The sequence below is a fragment of the Amblyomma maculatum genome, chromosome 7, assembly GCF_055883805.1.
Source record: "Amblyomma maculatum isolate TAMU_Amacu chromosome 7, ASM5588380v1, whole genome shotgun sequence".
Lineage (NCBI taxonomy): Eukaryota > Metazoa > Arthropoda > Arachnida > Ixodida > Ixodidae > Amblyomma > Amblyomma maculatum.
In genome coordinates this window covers 140,397,924-140,412,729 of record NC_139350.1, presented here as the reverse complement: position 1 = coordinate 140,412,729, position 14,806 = coordinate 140,397,924, and the positions used below count along the sequence as shown (strand labels likewise).

The 14,806-nt window shown below is 43.6% G+C and overlaps 1 protein-coding gene across 1 annotated transcript in view; it reads right to left on the bottom strand.

The window, feature by feature from the left end:
• Positions 1-5,234: 5,234 nt before the first annotated feature.
• The window catches only part of LOC146184876 (protein crumbs-like), a 267,601-nt gene continuing 258,029 nt past the window's right edge, over positions 5,235-14,806 (bottom strand). Inside the window, exon 27 of the mRNA XM_084609522.1 lies at positions 5,235-13,728. Coding sequence (XP_084465648.1) covers positions 13,501-13,728 — 228 coding nt within the window. The 3' untranslated portion in view covers positions 5,235-13,500. The remainder of the gene's footprint in view (positions 13,729-14,806) is intronic.

Sequence of the window (14,806 nt, the reverse complement as noted above, 5' to 3'; positions counted from 1 at the left end):
AAAGTGTGCAGTGAGCGGTAGACACCCATCCTTCTCCAGTCAGTCAGCGAGACGGTCCAATGGACGTCGTTCTCAGGAAGTACGTCATTACTGTGGCTCGACAGGCCAGCGCAGGAAACGGGGAAGCTGGCTCCCCGAAGGAGAGCATGAGAGAGCTTTGATTTGTATTTTCGTTGCTTTGCGGCGCGCGTGTCATTTTTGCACAGACTATCTCCGGTACCTAATCGAAACACTGGGCTGCTTTGCTTAAAAGGTCCTTCCCTGGACAGTGGCCCTTTAATATAAGAACAATCATGTAAAAAAAAACTCGTGCGTCACTTCAGAAAAACTGCAGAATGAGGAAACAAGGTGGAAAAATGGAGAGAGGTGTATTCAACCTTCTTGAGTACATTTTCTGGGACTCAATCTTTGCACCTCGTATATGTGACAGTAGTAAAATGCTGCAACTAGTGAACACCGCTTGCAATCTGCGATGACTACCCGTGAGTTATAAATTTTGTAATTTCCGAATATTTACATTAATCGAACATATACAATAAGTGCAGTGTGAATGAATAGATTAGCAAATCACTATCGCAAATCATACCGAATATTCCGACTCTCGCAGCCGCAACATGAGGGGCAAAAAAATGTTTCGTGTATATCTGGTATTTTAGCGCAGTTTTGGTCAATTAAATGCTTCTGGCTCATCAATTGTATCAAACTGGCCTAATTGGTGCAGCTGTCCCAACCCCTGCAAGTGCCTTTTTGGCCGCTGGAGGCCAGCTTCTACTGTGGAGACGGTCGCCGTCCCCTGGAACTCCTGGCTATCATACGCACTGACCACAGCGGGTTGAATGCGGAGCCGCGTGAGGTGACCAGAACATTCGAATAAACCCTGCTTCGAGTATACACAGCATCTGGCCCTAACATCGCCGTGGTGCAGATTAACTTATGGTACCATGGGTGGGTTGGGGGTCACAGCTTTGATTGTTACGGCTGGGACGCTGGTGCTAGGTGACTATCGCGTTTAGCAATTGCAGCATTATCACAAGAATAACAATGGTTACATTCAATGTTCACTCTCCAACTGCTTGCTGATAGGTGACCGGAGTTCGATTTTCCTTGATAGCCCAGAAGCTCCGCCCACCAGTCGGCGGCCGTACTGACTCCGAGCAAATTCTGAATAATTTTCATCTTCGTGCAGATAATACCGTGCACTATACAATGACAGGCTCCGAAGCTGGTCTCTAAGCAGATGTAAGAGGTTTAAAAAAATTACAGGGGGCACTAACTGGACCACTAAAGTACGATGAGGCGAAAGACTTTATAGCATGGCTGTTGCTGAGCCTTTAGCGCGATGTTTACTGCAGGTGGTTGCAGAGTCCTTACCGCGATATTTGCTGAGCTGTCATGCTTAAACCTGCACCTTGTGGACTGAATGGAGGCAAAGCGCAAAGACATCCGTGTGAACGTTAAAGATACCCAAATGGTCGAAATTACTTCGTAACCGTCCGCTATGGCAGATCTTCTTTCACTCCCACCTTCCTCCCTTCCCTTATGGTGCTGTTGAGCTAGGTGTCTGCGGAGAGGTTTAACAGATACTGTGCCTTTTCTTTCCTGTAAAGCAATGTGAAATGCCACCAATTCCTGCTTTACTGCGTCTGCTTCTGTATGTGCAACAAAACCCTGTTGAATTTTGTGGTATCCGGTGGAATCCTGAGTAAAAGTGTCTCTTCTCGCAGACTCACGGACGGATGGACACTCATGAGCCTATGAAGGCTTTTGCCTTAAATATCTTTCATCTTCGTTTCTTGTCTAGAATTTCCTACACTGGTAAGCGTCCAGAGTCTGAGCATGGATAGTTCATGCTGTGTAGTTGTTCCCTGGTTTCATGGAGTTCTCAGCTGCAGGTCTTAGTGTTGCAAGCGAACCGTTGTGTGCTGGATCGGCGGTTTGTTGTAAATGCTTTTGCAAATGCTTTCGTCTGCTTTCGAGCGTAATGAACTGGGCTCATGGAAGAACTTCGCGAGCTGAGTTGACAGAGTTTAAAACTCTTGGCACGTCAGGCTGCCTGCGTGAAAAGCCCCTATTGATTCGTGTCTTTGTTATACTACTTTTTTAATATGCGTGCTCAGCGCCAGCACGAAAGAAGTGAGTCGCGGTTACTGGTGGCTTGCATTGTCTGCTAAAAGCAAACGATGGAAGTTGCTTGCAAGGCCGGGACCATCACGCCGATCAAGCTACTTAATGTCAGAACGTAAACCGAGACATGTCGGCAAGTAGTCCGGGACCGCAAAATCTAATTTACTCAGTGTTTTACTGCAACTGAATCATAGATAAGCTTTTAAAATAACTCCAACAAAATGTAAGTGCCTGTAAAGGGAACTATATGTGAACCCAGGTATTATTCTCAGTAACTGCTTTTCGCTTGTTATCACTAGGTTTAAGTACGGGTAAGCATCCGCCATTTGACGGGATGGCTCAGTTTGCGCCATAGGCTTAAACCCGTGGCCGCCAAGATCAATCACACTGAAGCTAATGGCAGAGGCCATGGTTAAACTTCTGCCATTAGCCATGGCTGCTCCCATATGATACCACACGTACAGATGAAAGTGAAGCACACTAGACACATATAGCCACAGAAAAAAAAAATGTATTAAATAAGTATTGTGCAAAAAAAAAAAAAACAGCAGTTACTCAGAGTTTAGGCATGAGACGGCCGAAACAATGGGTTTCGGAGCAGCTCTGTAGCTGGAAAATATGCGTTTTGGGACAGCTATAGAGCAGAAATGTAATCGCTTTGTAGCAGCAATATCAGAAGTTTGGAGCAACATGCGCATGTGGCCGTGCATTGTAAACCTACATTAAAACCATAGAGGCCTTCGCTGCCCTATTCGCAGTACAGCGCAGTAGGTGCCCATAGTGTTTTGAGGGTGCTTGACTGCACGGACTGTGAGCAGCATGTGACTAGTGCATGATTTCAGCATACTGGAAAAGGCATATGGATGCAAGCTTATAAATAAAAATAAAAGGCTAGTGACGTGCCAATCACCTTTAAAATGGCGCGGCTGGCTGATACATTTACCTTATCGCAGCAGCGGGACGGCATAAGTGATATTGGGAAGGCCGAAGCCATGCCACTGAGGTATACTTCAGGACTACGAGCGGACCCCCCACTGTCGCTGTGCCTGCCATATTTGCAATAACGAAATACACGTTTGCCATTCGGTGATAACTATGCACGGGTCGTACCTTGATGCGATTCTTCGCTCGAATTACCGGTACGAACCCGACATATGGTCCGAATTAACGAGCGACCGAAGCCATAGACTTGCATGGGCCTGAATGACACACCTAGCCTCAACCCGGAGCAATTTAAAAAAATTTTTCAAAACGCTTAGATGCGATTAAAGTGGTCGCTGTGAAGCAACCGCAGCAACGCACGCATGCTTTGTCCATTGCGCGATGCTCCCAAGGACGGGTCCAGGAGATGCCACGTCTCTCAATGGTACAATGATCACAGAGTTCGGACACAAAAATCCTGCAATTTCCGAATGTCCACTGATCTAGTGCATACGTATAAGTGCACTGCGAATGGAACAGCAATCACTATCGCAAGCTATTTCGAATGCTCAGAAACCACTGGAAGCGGCGGGAAGCGAGGCAAAAAAAAATTGTGTTGCGATTGCCTTGCCTTTTTGGCGCATGTTAGAGAATTTAATGCTTTTGGTGCAGCATGGCACAGAAAATTGCATTTGTATCAAAATGGCTCAGCTGCACAAAATCCCTGAATTCATCATAGAAAATGCACGCATAATCGGGCTGCACTGCAGTCAGAAAATTTTTATGGAAAAATGACTCCTACGTATGCAACCATATCCAACTACACGGAAAAGGGCAGCCCATGAATATAAATGGCAGTAGATTTTTAATTTTTCCTGAAATTAAGTTTTTTTTGTGTGATTTTTGGCAAAATGCGTAAAATCGGAAGACAGACCAATATTTTTACATTTTACGGGAAAATCGCAAGAGCTATAGGCAGGTATGGTTGCGGTAACACTATAGTGCACATTATGGTAAATGCAAACTTTCAGCATAGTTAGCATCATCGCTGTTGCGTACCCCTCGCAGGGCTGTTGTACATGCGCACAACTTAGCACACTGACCCTGCGAAGCAGCGCAGTGCAGCACCTGACGTCCGATGCACTGCCAGGAGTTCTAACATTTAATCAACTTCATCAGAATATGTGATCAGCATTGCATAAAAGTAGCTCTCCGAGCGGTGCGGGGAAAACAGTTTCGTCCCTTTGGTAGCCCCAATAAAAACACAGCTCACATTTGTCACTGCCAAACATCAACATTTGCATTGAATGGCAACCTTCCAAAACCATGAACAAGATGCTGCTTAAATAAGTTGGTAAGATATTTTGCTCCTCTTCCCCGATGCTGGCTGTGCCAACTGGCACTTAATTTTAATTTATTAAATAAAGTAATGAAGGAAGATTCATTGGACACCACAAACAATTATCGCAGTGGGTACGCCTAAGGCCATCATCCATCATCAGCCTGACTATACCCACTGCAGGGCAAAGGCCTCTCCCATATTCCTCCAATTTACCTCGTCCTGTGCTAGCTGCATACACTTGACCCCTGCGAACTTCTTAACTTCATCCACCCACCTAACTTTCTGCCGCCCCCTGCTACACTTTCTTTCCCTTAGAATACAGTTTGTTACTCTCTCTTTACACTACATGTCCTGCCCAAGCCCATTTCTTCTCCTCGATTTCCACCAGAATGTCAGTGACGAGTTATTTCTCTGACCCAATCTGCACGTTTCCTATCCCTTAACGCTACCCCTACCATTTTTCGTTCCATAGCCCTCTGCATTGTCCTCAACTTAAGTAGAACCCTCTTCGTTAACCTAAGGCAGCCTTTCAAATCTGGTGGCACAAAGAGGAATATTCCATGGCTCTCAGAGAGAGCATATGTAGGAGCAGCAGGTGAAGCCTAGTAGCATTGTGAAGCCAAGATTTCGACAGCGATCTGGATGCGATGGTACACGACGAAAAAATAGACGCTGTCCAAAACAAGGTTCAAGCGGCGTTTTGGCTTCCATAGAGGTAATAGCAACAAGCTGGCTATGGAGAGCAACAAATGCGTTTATTGCATAATGCCACTTAAAGGTAAGACAACACCCGTTTCCCAGCATGCGTACACAAGAAGTGTCAAAGTGAGAAAGGAAGAACACCATCCACAGGTATAAGAGTCACTATTTATTTTTTTTTCACGGCACCTTTGGCTTAATTTACACAGTTCAAGAGGAAACAACTCTAAGATACCGCTCACTCTTCAATTTTTCATGCAGTGCAGAAAACAAAGGATTATTAAAACCCTGACTCTCTAGCACCTATTTTTGTTACGGTTTTGTGCACAAAAACAAGGCACTTCTCATATTTCTGTGATCAGCACCACAGTGATCCTTAAGCACCCAAACAGCTATACTGTGGAAGCAAGAGTAGGTACAGTCTGTGTGCATATGCCATTCTCAACTAATGAACTCATGTAAATGACTTCTTTAGGATATGCTAATAATGTTATTTAGTGATGTGCCACAGTAAAACCACCCAAAGTCCAGTTAGCCCCTCAAAGGCATTGACAGTGTTAACAAAGTGGCTGACCGTCAATTAGGTACTGCCAGGCCTAGCGGCCACAAAAGTGAACTGGACAACTTTGCAAAAGAAGCAGTTCTATGCATCTTACTCTAACAGCAGAAGAGCAGAACTTTAGAACACATTGTCATGCACCAAAGATTACAAGCTTAGACCTTAACTAATATCAACATAACAGTACCTTAGAGTGCTCATGATTTGGCTGTAGAATGTTTTAATAATTCTCGAATAGATTATTTACCTATACATGTAACCAAAATAAAAAGAGTAAATGCACCCAAATTCAAATTTCAAAGATTACAATACAGCTTTAAAATGATTTCACTAGCACTGCAGGAACACTGGAGCCGGTCACTTTTGACTTGGGCATGAAGCAGCTTCAAGACTGATGAAGAGAAGATGCAGACTGGTGCCACTGCATCCTACCTGCAGGACCTGACAGTCACTGGCAAACATTTCCTAGCAAAGGGGAAAGGGAGCAGTTTTTCTGGCAGCCAGCTGTTGAGAGTTGTGCAACGAGGTCCTTGCTATTTGCAAGGAGGCAGTTGCACATTTGCACAAGTGCCCAAGTTCAAGTGGATTTGCCACTTGCCATCGGTAGGTTAGGCACTTCCAACAGCCAAGAACTGCCCCTACCCCGTGTAACAAAGTGGACAGAATATGTACCGCCAAGCTGTTTTACAGCTACAGCTGCATGAATTTCGCGGGTAACCGTGCAATGAGGATATACTGTTGTAGTCAACCTAACATAGTGTGTGGAAATTTAATTTTAGGCATCATTCAAAAACCTTTTGCACCCAGTAAGCTAAGCTAGGTGCATGCATGTTTCCAGCTTTGAGAAACTTCAGCGGCCTTCCATACAAGATCGGAAAAAGAATGGAGTGACAGCGTTAACAAATTTTATCAATGGAATCCTCATCAATTTTTGCTGCATGCTGGCCTAAGCAAAGACTGTAGTACTTCGCGTGCCATACATTCATGCTTTTTGTAGGAAATGAATGACATTTCCTGCTACTAGCATAAATTCCTTGTGAAAAAATTTGCTGTCACATTTTTGTCTACACCATTGATGCTGGCTGATGGCATCTACACACAACTGATTAAATTATGATGCAAGACATCATTCGGACAATCATAGCTTGTACAGTATGCAAAATGCGTATACATATCCCAGTGCTGCTGCAGCTACTGCAAGGCATGGACATCAGGGGAAACCTATGGCACACCCTTACAGGATTCCCACACCTTCTACAAACTGAAGAAAGTATTTTTGTTTTTCAGCCACACATACACATGCAAACTCGAAAAAAACTGCTCCATGCATAAAAGAAAACAAAAACAAGAAAAATCTATTGGCAGTTCCATTAAGGAATTATCAAGGCACTTCTTGGCAGTTGAATGCAACAACATGGGTCAATCTAACAGAGCACAAGGAAATCATTCATACATCTCTGAACAAAAAATAAATACATGACAAAACACATATACATGTATACATACTTAATCTATGTAAAACATGCAATCCACTTGGAATGTACACTTGTTTATATACTGCACAATTGCTTTTAAGTGGTGGGCCTTTTATTCAAATATATATGAAAAGAAATAAAGCAATGGGATGGTGGCTATAATTATGCCGTTTCTACCCAGCACGCTTCTGACAGCCTCGCTTTTGGAGAAGACAATGGTACAGAAATGTCACTCTGCTTACACATGTGGACAAAAATTCAACTTGCTTTCCTTAAGTATCTACATTTATACTCCAGTCCTGTCTTGCTTTTAAAAACTGCACTCGATGCACTGCAGGCAGGAGGAGGGAGTTGAGACTCCTTTCTGCGTGAAGATGTAACACCACTGCTGACTGGGAAGCTGATCAGCACGAAGCAGCTAGGCAGAGAAAATCGAGAATGCCAGAAGCATGCCGAGAGTTTGGCTACACCCACAGCAACAACAGAGTTTTGCCGTCTGCTCAGCCAGGCTAAAGGAAAAAAAAAATCATCCCAAACCAACATGCAAGTGCACACAGTACACACCCGTAGTAGTTTCTGTAAACATTTTAAACACTTTGCACATTTAAAAACACTGCGCAAAGGTGCACAACTCTGCCAAAACAGAATCTGTACATCTTTCACATCTGTATTCAGTCTAAATTGCTGGAATGTGTTTTCCTCTACACTAAAGCATAAAACCTAAAGAGGTATCTATAAAATAAACAATCACAATAATGGCTTAAACCTTCAAAGAATAACATTTTCAGCTCCTGCACTATAGACAGACAGACAGATAGGGAGTAGCATAAATTTGTGCTTGGGAACAAACAAACAAAAACAAAGTCAATCTATTCCACGTGCTGGCATGAGTGGGATAGCAAACTTTCACTGTCTTCTAGTTTAGATATGTTCACACTCAACTCCATGCCCAGTGCAGAGAGCAGTGACCATGTGCATGCGTGCAGCTTATTGCAAGCCCTAAGGTGTTGAGAAAACACTGTTCCATTAACTAGACACAGACAAAACATACCTTCCATCACTGCGCGAATGCCATGCAGCACACAGTCTTTCTTGGTCCCATTCAAAACTCAACTGCACTTGTCAGCTGTATATCACTGTACCCAATCCGTTCTATCTATCCGGTAGTCGACACCTGGCTACCCCCCACACCGAGCGATGCGATACACCTCCTAGTGTAAACACAAGCTGTTGTTGGAGACTATGTGCATGCAGGAACTGAGCACAAAACTCTAGTTTGTTCCGGTAAACAAGAATTTTTGTGACCAGCCTTCTAAATTAGCAGTTTCAAGCAAAGTCAACTAATTTGGAGACCGTTGAAAAGTCAAGCTCCGTAAGAGAAGTTAAAATCAGCCGTAATCAGCTTGCACCCTGCCACCCCGTGCACATGCTGCAGGAAAAACTTTGTGCCTTCACAAAAAATGGTAAAGCTAGCCAAACACAAGCACACACAAAGCACAACTTGGAGCATGAAGCCGTGCTCACCTGGTGCCATGGCCATTTATTAAAAAAAAAATACTGAGCAGACCCTGCCTGGCACAAATATGCTAACAGTTGTCTAGTACTGAGACAATAGCAACTGGTCCAAACATAGTTTCACTGCAAGCACTGTGAAGAAAGCATGGTTACTGCATGCACAGAAAGAGCAAGACTGCTTTGTAACCTCCCTGAGCAATTACACAAGTATTATAACCACTGGCAGGGTCTCAGTGACATTATCACAAGCACACACTCAAAAGCAAACAAGCATGCCACTTGGCGGGCAAGCTGTACTGCTTAGGGGTTAGCAGCAAGACTAAAAAAAAAAAAAAAAAAAAAAAAAAAAATGGAAGAAAAGGATTCATACCTTTTCCATTTCTAATGGAATGAACGTCTTTGGCAAAATAAAGGCTACAGCATCAAAAGAAACAACATTCGCGGCAATTTTTACACCCACAGATACCAGAGAAAACAAGGATAGGTACCTTGGCCTTCTTTTAAGCTGCACAATTCTGGGGAGACTTCTTGCCACCATCCAAAACATGTTTTTCCGCACATCTTACCAAACGCATACAGAGTGACATTTGAGATTCAAGTTAAGACTGAAGCCATTGAATTGCAACACACTGATGTAGAGAAAAATAACCTTGTTACAGCAGTTCCTAGAAACATAAAATATGGTGAGGTAGCCATAAAGGAGAGTAGAATAATAAGCCTCTGCCCGTGCCACTAGTTCCCAGAAACAGGCCATACAGATAGTGAGAGATTCAGTTACCCTACAAGTTTAGCGAAAAGGCATTTATGGCAGAACGTAATCCAGATACTGTGCTGCATAGGAACATAGTGGTTATTCACCAAGTGTTAGCCCCCCTTCAACACATGCTAAGCCTTATGCGATAATAATTTCATTATCAAAAACAGTGCATGACAAGGGCCCTCCGAATGCCACCCTGCTACAGCAATGAAATGTTTTTCTGCCCTTTTCTTTTTTCTTAATAGCCATGTGTAGCATATCAAGGCAAATCATCTACAACAACCAGTAACAAATCCTAACAAGCAACATGCTGACTTCCACTGATTTGACATTACTATAATTAATATTATTTTTTTTCCAGTTCAACTATGCTTACAAGTTGCAACACCTGTCCGCATTTCTGCAGGGAAAAAAACGCTAGCAATTTAAGTACGAGAGAAATAGAATTTAGCCAGAGAGATCTATGAGCATCTGGGCCACAAGCGCTACTAAAGCACCAGAAGGGATACTTTGCACCAGTGGAAACAGCATATTCCAATTGGGCCCCAGCTGCCACGTGCATGCACAAATAGACCTGCCAGCTATCCACTCCACTTGTAGTACCTGCACTAAATGGCCGTGTAGCCTCAAAACAAACAAAAAACCTCGCAGAAAGCTTTTATGAGCTCCTTGTTGAGATTTATGATGGCACAATGCAAGGCTTCAGGATGGCCGCTTCTGAGTACTAATGTAGATATCCAGCAGAAGATACTCTTAATTGTAAGGGTTTCCATTGCTACACAGTTCTAACCCACCCTAGAATTTGAAGTTTGGGAAATGGAAATCATTTAATCCTCCACCATGGTAAAATTAATTGGCAGTCAAATGTATAAACAAATTTCAACTAATTTTCAACAGCAAGTAGTCAGCTGTATGAACACTGTTCTATCGAGCCTCACTAGCCTGTACGTACTGGCCAGAAAAATGCTTCAATTTATAAAAGCTTATACAGAACAATGTATGAGCTCCATAATCTCTAGCCAAGGTATAACATCTTACCAAGCGAAACCTAATCTTCTGCAGCCGACTCAGCTCCTTTCCTGTGGAGTTTGAAAATGGACTGTAGGGTGTACAGCTTCTCACAAATGAAACAATGAGACAAATGTATTGAAATGTAGGTTTAAAGGAACTTCATCATGACACTGTCATATTGAACTAATTGATTTGGAGAACAGAATAAAGACTGCTGCAATATAGTGCACATTGTATTGCCATAATTTGTATGGGAAGTTTCATATAAAACTTACAAATGGGGAAACTCTGTCCCTTTGCCTAACGCCACAGAAGTCATTGCAACAGCTAAAAGACTGCCAGAGCAAATTTCAACGAAGGTGTGTAATTTTGCACAACACATTATCATTAGGCTGTTATCATATTTCCGACTTCCTACCGGCCTGTACTTCCAGCAATAGTCACCTTTCTCACTGGAAGTCAAAGGACTAGATGCAGTCCTCAATTTTTCATAGAATTCATGGCTCAATAAAGTCATGCATCGTTAAAAATGCAGACAGCTGAAAGGAGTAATGCAATGAACAATGACAAGCTGTGGTATTGTTCTACTCTTACAAAAACAAAATTAAGGGCTGCCAAAGAAAATCCTGCTTCTTTTACGAGTCGACAACACATCTGATGTTTCACTTTTGGCAGAACTGGAATTTGCCACCGAAACGAAGTATCATGCTGCATGCATAACAAATAATGCTGACGGATAGGAGCAGGAAAGCCAGGCATATATGAGTGTGAGCTCCTTTCCCCACATGCAGAAGAAAAAAACAAACAAGCAAGAGCAAGGCAAATAGTAGCTCCAGTGGTGAGCAAGATTTATAAAAGGTGACCTCAACATACCATTTGGTACTAGAGTCCTCAGTATCTACGGTGCCAAACCAACAAGAAGTATTTAGGATAACCAGCCAGCACTGGTATGTTATATTCTTCAGCAATTAAATATTGTAATTAACAAATTTTGTTCCACAGCGTGAATTATTAACTGTGGCTCAGGATCCTCTGCGCGTCTAGTCCTTGCACTAATGCCAGTTCCGCGATTGCATAATGAAACACAGCGCCTAAAGATTATTTGAAGTTGCATCTGTAGGCAGAGATGTTGTTACTAGCAGTCGCTTCTTAGAATAAATGCAATTTTAATTAGCAAAGTATGAAGGCCATGGATCAGCAAGGCAACATGGTATAGTTGCGTTGCTAGCTGTTTCACATCTAGCTGCTTTGTACAGAACAGACCTCGCATCACAATTCAAACATCAGTATCTATAGAAAGCTAACATCTTATAGGTGCTTTGGCAGAATTTGCACAACAGTGTGCTGGACGGAATGAGGAAAAGCACATCAGCAACATCAACCTTCTTGCTCACTAATATACATAGTGCAGCAAATGGAAATATGCATTAGAACAGGCTTCAATAGAGTAACAGCCTTCCTTCAGCAATTCCCCCAATAAGCTGCAGTGAATCAATGTGCTAACACGAGACATAGTTGCAATGGCTGAAAGGTGGTCATCTCCTATGGTCTGCCAAAATACCTACGCAAAGAAAATTCCAATCCATGTGACACAAATGAGTGGCACGGTTAGGCAACACTGATTGGGCCACAGTACAAGGCCCTGCATTCGCCATTATCACTTCAAAGCAAAACAGCACAAATAGGCTACCAGTGGCCCCATAGGAACTCTTAAGCCAAGGCAGTCTTTATGTGGCAGAGTTCAGTCCTTTCTCAGTCTTTTGTACGCGCTGCTGACTTGGCTCGAGTCTTTCCAAGTCGTTGTGCATCCCGGAAAAAACTCTGCAGACAAAAACTTCACCGCAGTCTATTCCACTTGACGAACGCATATGCTACGTGGCACAACAATGTCATTGCAATGTCTCCAAGTGAAAAACACAGTGCATACATGTCCCTGGTTGCTCACCGTAGCTGCTTTGTCTGGGGCTCCGGGCACACCACACGTGACTGAAGTGACAGGCAGGCAACGCGGATTCACAGCCACCACAATGGGCAGACGATGGCAGCCGGCGGCACAAAAGTAGAGGAGGAAGCGTATCACTCCTTTAAAAATATACAGCTCCATTCTAGCTGGTCAAGCTGGTTTGGAAATGTAGAGCTGCTGGAGTTGATGGGTGAGGCAGTGACACAATTGGCAGTGTGCCAAAGCATAAAAAGAAGGAAGTGCTCGATCCTTTCACCAGAAATAGAAAGAAATAAAACTGAAAGCAGTGCCCTTGGGGAAATAGAAAGAAAGAGCACCTGGCCTGTGTTCAGAGTTTGCATCATGTTTTCAGAAGTGCTATTCGCACGCTCACCTCAAGTCACCTGATTGGTGGAAACAGCTCAACCTCGATGTCAATTTCATCTGCCACTGCGAGCAGCGACAGGAAATGAGTGCGTGCCGCTACTTCCAGTTACGGCACTTCCACCAATGAGATGAGGGTGAAAACGATCAGAACAACACTTGAAAAAACAATAAAAACTGAATACGACCCAAGTCTCAGCACCAAAAATATAAAATAAGTGTAATGAGCCTTACTTTCTGGGTTGAAACTATAAAAAGAAGTTTTGGCCAAGGTAAACCAAGCTTGGTACTAGAATAAACGCATCCCTGTTGGCACAGGTCAGCTGTCAAAAAAAAGAATGGAGAGAGGGAGAGAGAGATAGAGATATAAAGCAACAGACTGAAAATTTGTTTCCACTGTTGTGGAGACAGAAGAATAGTAGAGATGGTCTCAGAACCAAAGCAATAAGAAGGAAAACATCCTGGTTGTTGTCCAGGATATAAAAATGCCTTGGTCCACAGGCCAGTAGAAGTGGCAAAATTTTGTCACAAGTGGTGCAACAGTGAGACAAAGCAACACTGACCCCGCTGCGAAAAAAAACAAAAAAAAACAGGATTGCAGCAAAGATCCTTTGCCTCTGATCTAGGCAGAGAAAGAATGTCCGCACCGAAAACCCTGATCAGTCTTAAAGTAGAAATGCCGGCTGAATTTGAAAAAAGGCGGAAAGTTTAAAAACTGCAGTAGCAGCACAGCTGCCACAGTGGTGGTGGGAAGCTTATCACCTACAGTGCTCATATCAGCCTCTCCTCGGGTGGAGGCTTCATGACGGGATTCATCTCAACACGTGCACCAAACATCTCCTGGTTGCTGGGGCTGTAGGTACCACGGGTGGCCCGCTTCTTCTTGGCCATGCGCAGGAACACCGTGGCCCCAACGATGAAAGCCAGCAGGAACACGCAGGCCACCGTCAGGCCAATCACCAGCTTCAAGTCTGTGCTGTCCAGTGAAGCGCTGCTCACCTGTGTGGGGCCCCGTCACATGCAAAAGTGAGTTTGCGCCTCACCAATGGCACTGCTGACGCACCATTTTGAAAAGCTGGAAAAGAAACTCAAGTGTTTATCGCAATATGCAAGCTGCTGCATTTCGAGGCACTTAAGGGAGGAAGTGAAAAGGATCTCCCATAATATGTTCCGCATTAACTTGCGGAACGAAGCCTAAGCTAGGCGGCTATTTGAGGTGAAAAAAAAATCGCAAAAAAAAAACTATTTTTCAGGAATACTTTTCGAAATCTGCAGCTGTTTTTATACCACGCTATGAATTTTCCAATCTCCAGAGTCAATATTGCATTCTAAAATGAGTATAAAACTTGGATCCACGCTCATTCTGAAGAAATTTTCGCACAAGAGCAGTGCTTTTTCTGCGGCACGCTATTGTCGCTCTGTTGCAGCGATTGGCGCCACCTTGGTCTCATTTGAAAGAGCTGCCTTTCATTCTTATTTTTGTGCCGTTGCTGTTCTTTTGCGCGCTAAACGAGGAAGAAAATGCCGCCAAAAAGCAGCAGAAACACGTGATGCTATTTGCTAGTCGGTGCACGTGACTGAAGCGCGCTATCTCATTGGCTGACGGCCACCGTTGTCTGCTGCCAGCGTCAGCAGTGCACAAGCGGTTGCCATCTTGTCAAAGTGCGTTTGTTGGAGCGCCCTGCAACAATGTCGACACCGGTGCCGAAGTTCGTGTTACGCACAAGTACGGAAAGAAGTGAAAAAAGTCTATTACGGATTGGGATAAATTCAGGGACCTAAGAGAGCAAACAGCCGAAACAGAAATCACGAATCTCGATGATTGGATCGAGTCACTTAAAAAGGATATTCAGGAGGGCCAAATATCTGACTCCCGGCTACTCCATATGTGGGAAGCTCACCTCAGCCTGCAAAAGAGACTGAGGAAGCATAAACACCTAAGACCGCTAAGGAAACGTATAGCGAAACTAGAAAGACAGATAGAAGCCTACACACTAGAGCTTCAAGAAAAGCAGTGGGGTCAGATATGTGACCGCATGAATGGACAACTAGGATGTAAAAAAACGTGGCAAATGCT